Below are 15,000 nucleotides of genomic sequence, written 5' to 3' on the forward strand. Positions count from 1 at the left end.
AACAGGGAGGGTGGGAGGGCCACCAACTCACACCAAAATGTGCTTACTTCCACTCATCCCTAACACTTAAGCCTACTATAAGTCCCTCCCTCCCATACATCACTAACCCTAAGCTCCCTTACTCTTTAACCCTTTAAAGTCTGCAATCTAACCTATCTAACAAACCCTCAACCATTAACTTTCTAAAACTATACCCCGCCACCTTTCCTACCTAAGTTTGAGACCGGGACAGCTTAGTTTGTCCCAAACTTCATTTGTCCTGACCCCCCTTTAAAATAAACCACACCAAACACATAAAGCCATTTGACAACCTTTATTGAATATTATTAGATAATAAACTTTATTCACACAGAAATAACAACAATTATCTTCATCGACAACAATCTCAGGGCAGCGTACCTACTCACCCTGGACGATTACACCTCAGGGCAGCATACCTACTCACCCTATTGTTACCTCCTCCACTAGGGCAGTGTACCTACTCACCCACCACACTTAATAGGCAGCATACCTGCTCACCTCCTGCCAAATCAGCCACTAACCAATGAATTCTCCTTTATTCAAATAGCCTCCAGCAGCTCACTTACAATGCAGGACCACCATCCTTAGAGGGGGAATAGAAGAGGACAATCTTGTCTCTCTTCTCCGCCACCAGCCTGATCCCAGGGTGTTCCCCCTTCTAAACCCTATCCTCAACCATACCCTCTAAAAACAGCTTCAAATGCAAATTAAACAAATCCAACCCCACCTCGTTCCAATGCACCTCATCAGTGCGATACCAGACATCCTCCCCATCCCCAAAATGTTCAATAGTATGCCTCCTCAAAATTCTTAACTGCCTAGCCAATCTCTTATTAATAAACCTCATGACCCTTTCAATAGCCCTATAACTATAAGCATTCCTCCAACCCAAACGAGGAACCAACTCTGACCAAACAATATCCATACCCAGGTACAATATCTGCAACCTCAACAAATCCTGTAGAATAATATCTACTAATCACTTCTTAGAAAGAATTTCAAGATCATTGCCTCCCAAATGAATCACTAATATGCGAGGACACCCCACCCTCAATTTAACCTGCTCAAATTCATGCAGCAATCTATCCCACCTAAGACCCCTAACTCCATGTCACATCACTGAACATCCTAAATGGGACAAAACCATATCTTTCCCATCTTCCCTGACTAACACACGCTTCTCTGCCCAGTGGATGTACAAGTGCCCCAAGATGACAATCTGTTTCCCTAGAAAAGAAGAAAAGAAAGTCATTAATCAGACCAACAACTTTCATCTAATATATGATAAAAATGCATTTGAAGACCACCTCCCCACTCTTTTAATGACCTCAATGGAAATACCCTCTCTAGCTAAATCTGAAGCCCTGCCAATTCGAAAAGAATGAGCTGTAAACCTATCTGCTAGAAATCCCATGCAATGTAAAACCCTCCTAATCAAACATATGAATCTACTACTTGACACAACCTTCCCATCCATCAAGGAAAAAATTAACCCAGATAAACCCCCCTTCTGCCTCCTCCTGAATTCCTTGGCCCACCTTACTGGACAAAGGCTAGCATTCCTGTCAGGCTTAAGCACCACCAATAAACCTGCACCCAGTTGATCTGTCTTACTCTTCCGTAACGCAATAGTAACCTCTCCCTCACCTATAATAACGTCCTTCCAACATAAAGAACCTCAAAAACACAGAATGTGCCAAAATATAGCCATGTACACAAAGTGACCCATATGAAATAATCCAAAGACCCACCTTGTAATAACGCAAACCCTTTCAACAAAACTTTCAATACTGCCCTCATCAGCGGCCAACGCATATCCCTAGGCTACCAAACCACTCTCCCCCACCCCTTCAACATCTGCCCTACTGTCCATGACTTTGTAAAATCCTGCAACCCCGATACCCTAGAGAAAATGCTAATAGCAGCCAAATCTACCCTGACTGACTATAATGCCTTAACTAGTCCCCAAGCTCGAGCTACATATCGCAACAATAATTCCTTCAACCACACCCCTTCCTCTTCTGGCAACTGCAGAACAACCTGATCAAAACCAGAAAAAGCACTACCATAAGCCTTCCTTGTAGAGATTGCCCAAGAATCATGCACCAACCTCCTGGCTATCTCAACCCAAGGTTCCAAACCTCCACTGTCAGAATTTCCAGTACTTCCTCTGCCCCTGGAGCCAACAGCCAAAACCTGAAAAACTGAATTCTGGGTAAGCTATCAGCAATATCATTCTTGACACCAGGCACATGTACTGCTGTAAATGAAAAATTGATTAACAGACTCTGCAAAACTAATTTACGTAGTACTAACAACAACAATCCTGACTTAACCATCTTCTTTTGTAGCACCCTCACCACTGCCATATCGTCAGAATGAAAAACGACTTGCTTGTCCTGTAAATGCTCCTTCCACACTACGGAGGCTACCCATATCAGCATCAACTCTAAAAAGGTCACATCACACCTCACTTTCTCATTCCATGCCTGAAGCCATTTAGCCGTAAACCACCAACCTCCAAAGTAAGCCCCCAAGCCTGTGCCCCCAGCCGCATCCGTAAATAACTGAAGTTCCCCCTGTCCTTCCCAGTCAGCCTGCCAGAAAGAGATCCCAATTTAATGCCGCAAAAAAACCCTCCCACAACAACAAATCCTCCTGAGCCAATTTGGACACCCTAATCCAATGATGTTTACTCCAGCCCCCTTTCAGCATAAAAGCCACTGACCTACAAAAGGTATGCCCTGGGTGTACTGCTCGACAGGCAAAGTTCAAAACCCCAACAACTCCATGACTGCTTGAACCCGTATCTTATCCTTGCTCAGTATCAAACATATAGCCGTCCCAAGCCTCTCTAACTTGGATGAAAAAACTGTCCCTGTTCTGCATCTACCATTAACCTCAAAAATTGTAACGCTCTCGTCAGACCTTCCATCTTATGCTGAGCCAACGGTACCCCAAGCTCTTTGCACATGCTTGTAAACTCCCGCAAACCTTCCTGAGCCTCTGCCCATCCTTCACCCACCAGCAAGAAATCATCCAAATAATGCACCGCCTTTTGCATTCCCACTCTCTGCTGCCATATCCAGTGCAATACCCCACTAAACTTCTCAAACATTGCACAAGCCACTGAACATCCCATGGGCATAGCTTTGTCAAAATAGTACTTCTCACCTACTCTCATCCCCAGCAACAGCCAGTCTTCACTTCTAATTGTCAACAAGTGAAAGGTAGACTCAATGTCACCTTTAACCAGCCATGGCTCCCAAAATTCCTTAATCACCTTCATGACATCATCAAAGGATGCATGATGCATCTGAACCTCCTCCTTTGCAATAAAATCATTCACTGAATTCCCTTCTGGATGCAATAGGTGATGTATCAATCTGAATTCCCCAGCCCATTTTTTTGGCACTAGCCCCAAGGGCAACACCTTGTAATGACTGAAAGGTGGACTGTCAAAAGGACCCAATAAATGCCCCACCCTATGCCCCTTTTCCACCAAACCCTGCAAAATGTCCTCTTTACCTCGTGCTGATCGCAGGTTCTTACAACCCCCACACTATCCCCCACACTAGACTTAATAGGAAACCCCAGGTGAAACCCCTGTAGTATCTAATTTTTAATCGCCCCACTGGGAAACTGCCTAAGCATACCCAGCAGAACCTCTATCTTAATTTTGGAATGGATCACCTTCCCCTGTTCCCTCTAAAGAACCTGCTTCCCCGAGCTCCACAAAAATTGCCCCTACCCCGCACCGGTGGAAATCCTTGCAAAGCGAGAAACCACTCTCTTGAGCCATAACATTGAAATTCAGTGTGGAAAGGTCCTGAATGATCCCCTCCACATCTCAAACAAGTGTGTGCAAATTTGCACCCTACCCATGAACAAGAACGACTATTTAATGACCAACATACACCCCTCCTTCTCCCTCACTCACCCTCCTGTTAAAGCCATCATAACTATCCATCATCATGGCTAACCATATATATGGGTGATGCACCTCCCACTGGAGTGAATGCTCCACAGCCTTTCATTTGCAGAAACACTGATCATACCATAACCATGCATTTCCCAGCCTTAGGTGTTGCTCATCCTGAATAGTAAGGAAATAACCTAGAAGTGGCAGGGCCAATGATCCATCCTTCTCCAACTGCATGGTATATAAAGCTGACCAACCAATTATCCCACATTCTAGGGTGAATCTTACCTACCCTCTTCCTCCCCAAATCCACTAAAGCCACCAACAAGTCCTTACTATTAGCTGACTCCAATTCCACTAACCACTGGACCCCTTCCGCATTGATCAACTCAAATACATCAACATATTCCCCTTTCCAAATTTTCTCTTTCACCAACCCCGGAATATCTGGCGTCAAAAAGACTGCTCCTGCCTCCTGCCCCAAGGCTTGTGTGGCTAACCAGTTCCCAAGCCGAAGCCCAAAATCTGGGTCTACCTCCGAGTCTAAAGCCAAACTCTCCCCCGAGCCTACACCAACCCCAGTCAAATCTACAACAGCGTACCCAGCAACCTGTGCCACCCCCCTCTCTGCACCCTCTATCCCTTACCATCCCCTCCCCAGCTCCCCTCCTAAGAATTCTGCTTCATCTGCACTCCCTTCAAAATCCTCACTACTCCCTTCCCCAGTCAGGACTGATGAAGCAAAACCATTAACTGCACCTTCGTTTTGAGACGTACTGGAGAGCCGAAGCCTCTACTGCAGTTGCCTGCTTCACCGTTCTTGCCTTTTCCCCCTGGCTGAGGCTCTCAACATGGTACGTCACCTCTTCTGACTTGGTGTCTGCCCCTGTTCTGTTACTGTCTCAGACGTCACCACCTCCTGAAATAACTCCTCTGCCTGGGCCACAGTAGCTTGCCACCGCTGATAGTCCTGATAAGTTAGCCATCTGTAAGAAAGAAAAGATAACATTAATGCATGTCCTCGGGCTGCTATGTTCTATCCCCACTCCACCCCCCTTTCACATTGCCCTACCTTAGCCCCGTGGAGAAAAAAAAAACAGACCCAGTACACCATACTCACCACACTTCACCACTATCCTCTAAGATGTTGAGCACTTGGCCACGACCCTGGTCAAACAATCAACCCTGCCAAGGCTCACAGCCAACCCTGCACAATATTGTCAAAGCAATGTACCCTTACACCCTTCTGGGCTGTCTATAGCCTCCATCATCTCGACACTTTTAAAATATTAGTTCTATCAACTTAAGACATTAGCATACATTTCCTGAAGTAAAATAAGTATTCAGCTCTTAATTATTGTCACTATTACTTAAGTATACTCACCACCTTTTGTCCAAAAGGCACCAGTGTTAAGAGGAATTAAGAGGGCCAGAGCTAAAATTTGAGTCACAATCAGGGATGTCCCCAAAAATCATTCATTTGAGAAATTTTAATTACATATTTAATTGTTTCTTTCTTTTTTTTTTTTTTTTGTACTTGCTGTGGTGAATTCAGGTTGCAGTGTATATATATATATATATATAAGGAATATGAAGTACTGCATTAATAAAATTATTATTGCATTAATAAAATTACGGACGGCGCAGTGGTGCAGCGGTAGCGTTGTTGCCTCACAGCAAGAGGTTCTCCGGTTCAATTCTCGGCTGGGGTGCCTTCTGTGTGGAGTCTGCATGTCCTCCCTGCGTTCGTGTGGGTTTCCTCTGAGTGCTCCGGTTTCCACCCACATTACAAAGACATGCATCTGGAGCCTTTCCCCCTGGGCCTCCGCTGAAAATTGTCTTTGTTCTAAGTCAGACTTTCCCGGTTAACAAAATGTTAAATAAAAATAAAAATAAATAAATTACTGTGTGCCATCATCAGGGAATTTAGCAGAATGGTTGTGAATGGTCTTTGTTTCATGTAAAATGTTTCCATCTCTTCCCTTTATTATATATATTTTTTTGAAAATACTGCTGGTCCCAGACTCCTGTAGCTCTCCTTGCTTAACAGGGAGAGCATTAGGATGCTCACAGCAGTGGCTGCCACCTCCAATGCACATGTGTGAAAGCGACGGCCCTGCCAGAGCCACTACAGCCTACCAACCCGCAAATTTCTAAGAAGAACCACAGAGCAAACAGGGACAGCTGCACAAACCCACCAGGGAGGAATTAAAGCATCCCCAACCACTATCAACAATGCTAAATACAAGAAAAACAAAAAGGGGAGTGAACAACCTGCCACAGCATCCAACCATGACCACCAGGCATACTGCGAGCAGGTCGCTGAGCCCCAGGCCTGCTCCCCAGACCGCATGGACCTACCGCCCCCGTTGGACCATCTATATCATGACCGGACCCATGAAATGACCCCGAACCACTACTGAACCACCAATGATCATCCTCAGCAACACCAAAGCACCAGCCGATCACCAGGAAACCAAGAAACTGACAGCCACACCACCAGGTAAGCCACCAGTCAAGCACCACACACCATAATTTGTACCTCAAATCAAACACCAACTACAGCCCCTTCCATAGGCTCCCTAGCTCATCCTCCCTTTCCAATAAGCCTTTTCACTCTATCAACTTACCCGGGAGAAAAAAAAAACAAAACAACAAACATACCAATTCCACATTGCTCCTCAGTCCCAGCCATACCATCCAAGGCCTACCTTAATCCGTGATACCTACAGGTCGTTTGGACATGAGCTAGCTGTAACACCACCAACTCACACCAAAATGTGCATACTTCCTCTCAGCCCCAACACTTAAGCCTACTATAAGTCCCTCCCTCCCATACATCACTTCCCCTAAGCTCCCTTGTTCTTTAACCCTTTAAAGCCTACAATCTAAACTACATAACAAACCCTCAAACATTAACTTCCTAAAACTATAACCCCCCCCCCTCACCTTTCCTACCTAAGCGTGGGACCAGGACAACTTAGTTTGTCCCAAACATAATTTATGATATAATATATCTGATGAGTCTTTTAGGGAAGGTATTTAAATTTAAATGGAATGACTGCATCAGTATCTTCCAAGTTCCCATGAATTATTAGCTGATCATGTTAGCTGTATTTTTTTATACATTCAATGTTCTTAGATATTCAGAAAATTATAACACAATTATATTATCTTCCTTTTATTTTTGAAAATTATCATTTCAGACTTTCCTTTGAAAGCCACTGAAAGAAACTGTTACTTTATCATATGCACTGCTCCATGTATTATTTGACTTGTCTGAAAAAGAATCGGACTGCTGTCAGTAATTTAATTACAAAAGCACCTGGATATGTGCCTTTATTTGGAAGGATCATCAGTGCACTAAAATTAAATAAAATATATGCAGAAAATTTCTGAAAATATTATGATATGTTTAGGGCAGCCTCTGTGCTTTAAATGATATAGTGAAATTGAGCCAGCTCCGTTAGTGTAGCGGAATAAAGCCTTGACTATGTCCCAGGCAAAGGAAGTTTAATTAGCAGTTCAGGTCTGCAGAAACTGGCATGGTGAAGGAAGAAAGGAATGACTAGGCTCTGTCTGTTCTCCTTTTCATGGGGGAGGGACATGAATGATGCGCAACTGGAGGATGGTCTTTCTCTGTAGCCTTTGTGGATACCCATGGTGAGTGGGCAGGTCCTGAAAGTCATTGCCACACAGGTCTTTGGGTTGGACACTCTCAAGATCACATCTCAAAACTCACACACTCTATTGTAAGATGCCAAAATGCTAAAGGAGCTAGGGCCTTATCTGTCTAAACCTGCCTTTGTGAACATCAGTACTAGAACACAGGTTCACTTTTCTCCTACAGGAGATGATCATAGCTGGGTGGGGGCCAACAATCCTGACCCACAGAGGTTTAAATACCCATTGATGTGAAGTAAAAAAATGGCTCAATGAAGGGAGATGTGGTGCAGCAGGGGCATCCCACAAATAACTCATGTAGGAAAAAAAGTTGCAGAATCAGATGTGATTATTCAAGTTGCAGTGTTGTATACTTTCCTGTAGGTGAAGAAAATCTAAGCATTTTTCAGGGGAAGGCTCACTTTTTTCTTGCTGTCCCATACTTGTGATGGTTTTGTGATCAAAGTGCAAGGGGATGCTTTATTATAATGCACTAAGCTACAGTTCACCAAAACAAACAAATGTGCATGACTGTTTCTTGTAATGCCCGAGTTCAGGGCACAGGCACTCACTGCACTAGAGTGTATAATGCTTGATTCCATTCTTTATACTTAAGCATGGAAAATATAATGCCCCTTACCCTATCAAATGCAGGGTACTTACTTGTCTGACAGCCTTCCAAACACAATGGCTCCTATGAATACACCAGCCATAAATGCAGTCTGAGCAATTTCCTTCAGAGGGCGTAGATCACACACTAGGTCCCACTGTAAAAAGAAAAAGGAAATATTAAAAATATGAAATAAATTTCAGCACAATCTTTATCTGTTTTTCAGTGGATAGTTTTTTGTTAAAAGTAACAACTTCATCCATTAAATGTAAGGCATACAAGCTGCAAATGAAAAAAAAAAAAAACTAAAAACAAAACAAAACAGAAAAAACTATAGCCACTTGTATGAAATAGTTCTTCATATCACTTATTTGTTTAATGTATATTATATTGTTTAACATTTTGATACTAGACACAAATGATAAATGTTAGCTGAACAAAAATAAGTCATAAGTGACAATCACTTATGTCATTTGCAGTCGATATACCAATACATATGCCATTGCTCTCCTCCTTATACTGTCCCCTCTTTACTAAAACAGGAGGAAAATAGACCGATCTTGCCATATTTGCATAACTACCTTGAGGGTTAATGCAGGGGACAAAGTAAACTGCTGCATAGGAGCTGGCTACCATATTTAAAGCCCTAAAAGGAATAAATGATCACACGAAGGCCTCCATAAGCGCCCAGTATTCAGTATTTATAGGATGGTTGAATAGCAATATTGATGATGTCTTTTATTCATTCATTTATTCATTCTCTGATTATCATACTAATACAGTTCCAGGCTGTAGGGTCCATGGCCTATTCACTCACCATGCGCAAGGAAGAGAAACTAATCCTGGATTGGATGTCAGTTTATCTCAAAATGAACATTCACACTTTCACACAGAGTGCCCATTTCATTCCCATCATGGTATTAGAAACTCAAAACACTTGGAGAAATTAAACTGAGAGATACCCACACATAAGGGAAATCTGGAAGATCACCAATCTACCTACTGCATGTCTTTAAGATGTAGGAAGAAAGAGAAGCACAAAGCAAAAACCTTATATAAACACATGGAAGAAATACAGATTCCACACAAAGGGTACCCTAGTATCCAATCTGGATAATACAGTAATGAGACACAGCAATGTTAAGTGCCATGTTACTGTAATACCATCATATATTTATTCAATGACAAATTAATTTCATATTTAAGCATGTTAGATATGTATTCATTTATTTATGCTGTACTGCAGTGAGATATTTGGGGTGAAGCTTTGAACTATTGTAAAAGGTCTGAGTATGTCTGCTTAACTGAAGTAAGTGGTTGCACTCATACAACAAACTTTAAATGCAGCCTATGGCTATATAATCTTTGTATATTTGCCCATTAAAAGGTAGAAAGGATTATGTACCCCAAACTTCCATTATAGTTTGCACAGTTAAGGAGATTTTCAGTACTAGTTCTCTTTCAGGTGTGTGTTTTTAGATTGAGTAATATACCCACAAAGAATATTTCTTTTAAAATATACTTTTAATATTATTAGTAATGTTTTCATATAAATGTAATCATTGAGACACTTGTTCTTGGAGACTAAGAAAATATATAACACTACCACTCTTTTTGGAATTACTTGAAGAGCTTTCCTGGAAATCTTAGTCTAGAAACAGTCCAATCTCACTTCACCAACAGTTGGCAACCCCACTACTTTGCCAGTTTAGAGTCCATCACAGTTTGTTTCCTACCCCAGACTCATGGTCTGGGGAAACACAATTTATGGTGGCAGTTATCAGACCTGTGATAATATCACAACTCCCACTTGTTAGTGTGATTGAAGTCCCAAGTCCCTAGCCATCCTAGCACCACATCAGTGAGCAAGCCTGCATGTCAGTTTCATCTGCCATCAGTTGTTGGATTTTGCTTCTGTCTTTAACCATACTGAGATAGTATACATTGCCTATGGTTTTCCTTATGTCCTCATTTACTTATAGTGAACAGCTTACTTTATCAGGCACCTGCAGCCTCACCTATCAGTTATGAAAGCAAATGATGTCTGCCTATTGTTTTGTCTATGATGTCTGCAGTCACTACCCTGGCAATCAACTAACTGGTGACTAATGAAGTCTCTGTCTAACTGTATCACTCTTGAGAGTGACTGCAATCTATTCAGTGGTGATAAGTTAAGCCCCAAATGACTGCAACATTTTTGATAATGGTCAGAAGACGTAGCAGCCATGTCTGTGCCCAGCATGTCACTGACACCACCACCCCCTCTGCTTCCCCTTCACCTACGTACTGATGGTGGAAGTGACTACTTCGTTTAAGTATGCATGTATGCATGTATTTAATCATTTACTTAGCAGGTAGGAAGACTGGATCTAGGGGTTAGTTTTCAGCCATGACCTCAGTAGACAACAAAGGATAAAACAAAAGTGTACATAACATAGGAGCAATGTACAACTGCATGCTATGAAACAATAATTTGGCTATAGTAATTTAACAGAGAAGAAAAAGGCTATGATCTGCTAAAAATCTTCAACTTGCAGTCCAGAGTTTGATTTGTTCACCCCAATTTTGTGCTGTGATATTGAACAAATCACTCGTCCATACAATGCTCCCAAAGCATCATTGGAAAGTGGATTTTGTGCTTTGTGGATTAACCCAATTAATAACTAAAAAGTACATGGTTACCATTTAAAATGTCAGGTAAGCTAGACGAATGTGAAAACACCCAAAGGCTGAACCTTACTAGAATAGTGTAAAGTGCCCAGCTAGAATTGTGTGTGTGTATCACCCTCTCCTATATTGCCAATATCCTCACCGCTTCATAAATTCCTCCTTTAATATGTGTCACATTCGTGACATGGTAAAGCATGGCTCCATCATGTACCGAACTTGTTTCAAATATTCCACATTGTAACAGTCATCAATTCTTTATATTAGTGTGATGTAATCTTATTTGCTGTCTCAGACAAGAACATATGTATTTGGTACAAGAAAGACAGGTAAAAATAATACAAAACAGAGACTTATACAGAACTGCTTAAATGGGAATTCTAGCAAATAATATGTATCTCCTTAGCTGAAGTTTAAATATAGCATAGTATTTGTGAAACTGATTCAGATGGTAACTTTGTATTAAACAAACTGAAAATCGGATCAGAGCAAATAATTGTAAAGCTTTTCTACTGAACATCAATAATAACAATAACAACAATGCCAACATAATAAGGAAAAAATAAATGAATAGTTATACAAATAAGGAAGTGTTTAAACAAGTTAAATAATACGACATGCCTGAAATCAACAAGTTATGAATAATTTAATTTACAAAACTTTTCCATAGCACTTTCATGTCTGTAGCTTCATGCATGCAATAAGTTGAATGCTGAATGCCCATACATGTATTCCACCCCTCCATCCATGCATTCATCCACCATCTATCCTTTGTTTTAAATGCCTGTTATAGTGGGTTATAGATGGCAACAAGCTAGATGAGGAAGACTAGGCTTCCCTGTCTGCAGCAACAGTCCTCAGCACATTCTGTTGGATTGCAGGTATTTCAGAGCAAACAGAAATATGCAATGTCTCTGTCACCTTCTTTGTCTGCCTATTGCATTCTGGGCCATGTTTGGTATACCTACAGGGAGAGGAGTGCAGTGGTCATCCTCAGTAAGCATCAAAATCACCTTAAATTGTTGGTCACAAGCCAAGGAATAGCATCCACAACTTTTCAAATTACCAAGGTCCTCCTGTTTTCATGGAGAGTAAGTGCAAGGGACCTGCAAAGGAGCATCATTTCTACTGGGTGTGCGAATGATCTCATCCTTTACAGCATTATCCAAAGGTCATGATCAAAGGTGAGGATGTGGATGTAGAATGACTGCTAAATTCAAGGTGTCTTTCTAGGACTCATTTCTTGCACCACCACATTCCAATACAATTCTTGCAATGCTGTCATTGCCACACTGATTGATTGGTTTCTTGATCCATTCTGTTCTCGTTTGTAAACAGGACTCCAGAAAAATCCTCCATTTCTAGCAACTGCACCCTCCCTCTTCACCTGCACTGTGCAGTCCTATACTTTCCAGGGCAGAGACATGATGTCTGAATAGGAAATACAGATGCTCATCCCTGCCACTTCACAATCAGCAGTGAAGTATTACGATATACCTGTGAGATCACAGACAACTGAGGCCAAGAGGACAACATCAGCTACAAATAGCAAAGTTGCAGCCTTTTCTTTGCCAGACCAAATATTCTCCAAACTTCAGCTGTGCCTTGATCCTGTCCATAAAAATCATGAACAGGAGTGGAGTCAAGAGACACACTTGGCAAAGTCCTAAGTGTTTTATCATATGCTCTAAGTTGGCCCACAAACTGCATACAGATAATATTGGCAAACTCCCATCATCCACCCAGTGCCTGTGTGTGAGCACACACATTTGCTTCAGTTTTCCCTACTTACAATAAAAATTATATTGACCGTCTTTACACAGAGGCTGAACTATCTTATAATTTCATTTTCAGTACCATGAATTTTTTTTTCTTTTCCAAAGAGGCCGAGGGTCATGATCTCTATGAAACTAAAATGTACCCTTCTATCCTCATTTTTGAACAGGGGCCACCATCCTAGTTTGGTGATCTAGAGGGTCATCCTTGCTTTGCACACAGACTCGAATTGAAAAGATATCCAGACCCTGCATTACTTTTCCTTCTTGTTCTCATTCAGTCTCATAGTCTTACCACAGTAGCACTATTTAATTTTAGTAGTGACCCTCACTAAGAAAGGGACCCGATCCTTATGGTTGCTTCAGCTACTGTCTCTTTAAGTTAGAGCATATCCACTATGCTGAGGAGTTACTCTGTATTTTCCTTCCAGTTGTTATCATTGTTCCCAGTACAGGTGATGCAGGTGGCCAGAGCTGGCTTGTGTTCCAGCAAGTTAACAAGCCATGAATGAGCTGAGCTACTGTTTTTTTATACCTGATTGAGACTGGACCTGCAGGCTGTGTCTGCTTTTTGTTAGGTCTGGTCATGTCAGCACTGTGGTTGGTTGAGACTGCAATGGGGGGCTGTACCAGAAAGCAGTAGGAAGAAAAGGAGCTTGAAAAAGAGAGATGATGATTGGCTTGTTAGTAACAAATTAGATGTTTGTTTGTGGCTATTATCTTCTAAAAAGGTGTATGGTTTATCCATGTTGAGACTAGTTGAAGAGAAATGCCAAACTGCAGTAGCACATCTGTGTCAAATTGGAGAAACACGTCAGTGTGGTCACCTGTATTCAAGGAAAGGAAATTATCAAGTTGAGAGTGAGCCTAAGACATTTCTCTTTTGGATTGAGGTATATACTGTTCATGTTAAAAATGCAGAGAGATTCTTTCAGTTTACCTGTTTCCTGTTACGTATTTTACAATTTGAATAATAAAGGCTGAGCGCTATGCAGCAGTGTTGATCTATTAATTTAAAGCATTTGTAACAGCAAGTTTTTTTTAGGATTGGCAGCAAATGATAACAAAGAAAACTACAGTATGCTGGCCATTATTTTTATGAAGGGGTAGGGGAGGAGAGGGAGGCAATCTATGTGAAAGCAAAAGACTTCGGATTCAACTTCTAAGTGTTTACTGACTTGCCTCTGGTCTGTGTATCCATATTTGCAGACTGTCTCTTCACATTCCATACCTAAATGCCCTGTTTTTTACATTTATAACATTTTAACTCACACGTCTTCATATCATGCCTTCATATCATCTCCACATATATAACATTTTCTATTTTCACAATTGTTAATCAAATGGTCAGATTTACCACAAAGAAAACAAGTTGTTGGTTGACCTAAATATCTCACCTTAAGTTTATCCCCATCCACATTTATAATACTAGGAATGTGCACATTTTTTTTTTCATGTTCTACATTCAGTATCACAAGACAATCCCACACCCCAGTCCATAAACCTCTTTTGTCATATACTTTCAAGATTTCTAGTACATCTTTGCATATTTTTAATAACTGCCTTTTTAAAGTCTACTTCATTTCTAAATTGTATATGATTTTTTTTCTTGTTTCTCTGAAAAAAGTTTTAGAACATACTGATTCCAAGAAAAACAATCTTCCTTTTTTCATATTCTCTTATGAATTTCTCCATCAATTGTCCACATTCAAAAATGATATAATACTTTTTTATTTGTATGTATAGAAACTCTTAACCTCACTTGCTTTAGTTCCAAGAGGTACAATTATTTTATCCCATACCTTGTATCTGTCCAGTTCAGCATCCTGTTTGTTTTCTATTATTACTTTGTACAATGTCTTTTTCTTAATTATAGAATTACTGAATAGCTGGGTAACTACAGCAGAGCTAGTAAGAGAGATGGCTAGAAAGGTGCTTGGTGTGACATCTGGAAAGAGCAAGGAGGACAAGGAGACCTGGTGGTGGAATGAAGAAGTACAGGAGAGTATACAAAGAAAGAGGCTGGCGAAGAAAAAGTGGGATTGTCAGAGAGATGAAGAAAGTAGACAAGAGTATAAGAAGATGAGGTGCATGGCAAAGAGAGAGGTGGTGAAGGCTAAGGATAAGGCGTATGAAGAGTTGTATAAAAGGTTAGACACTAAGGAGGGAGAAAAGGACCTGTACCGATTGGCTAGACAGAGGGACCGAGCTAGTAAAGATGTGCAGCAGGTAAGGGTGATAAAGGATAATGAGGGAAATGTACTCACAAGCGAGGAGAGTGTGTTGAGTAGATAGAAAGAGTACTTTGAGGAGCTGATGAATGAAGAGAATAAGAGGAAGAG

At 41.2% G+C, this 15,000-nt stretch overlaps 1 protein-coding gene across 1 annotated transcript in view; it reads right to left on the reverse strand.

Moving 5' to 3' along the window:
- LOC122805336 (solute carrier family 22 member 6-B-like) overlaps positions 1 to 15,000 on the reverse strand; it is a 489,073-nt gene that overhangs the window by 296,280 nt on the left and 177,793 nt on the right. The window contains exon 2 of the mRNA XM_044075423.1: positions 8,270 to 8,373. Coding sequence (XP_043931358.1) covers positions 8,270 to 8,373 — 104 coding nt within the window. The remainder of the gene's footprint in view (positions 1 to 8,269; positions 8,374 to 15,000) is intronic.

The sequence above is a fragment of the Protopterus annectens genome, chromosome 6.part1 (genome assembly GCF_019279795.1).
Source record: "Protopterus annectens isolate FY-2018-M chromosome 6.part1, PAN1.0, whole genome shotgun sequence".
Taxonomy (NCBI): Eukaryota; Metazoa; Chordata; order Ceratodontiformes; family Protopteridae; genus Protopterus; species Protopterus annectens.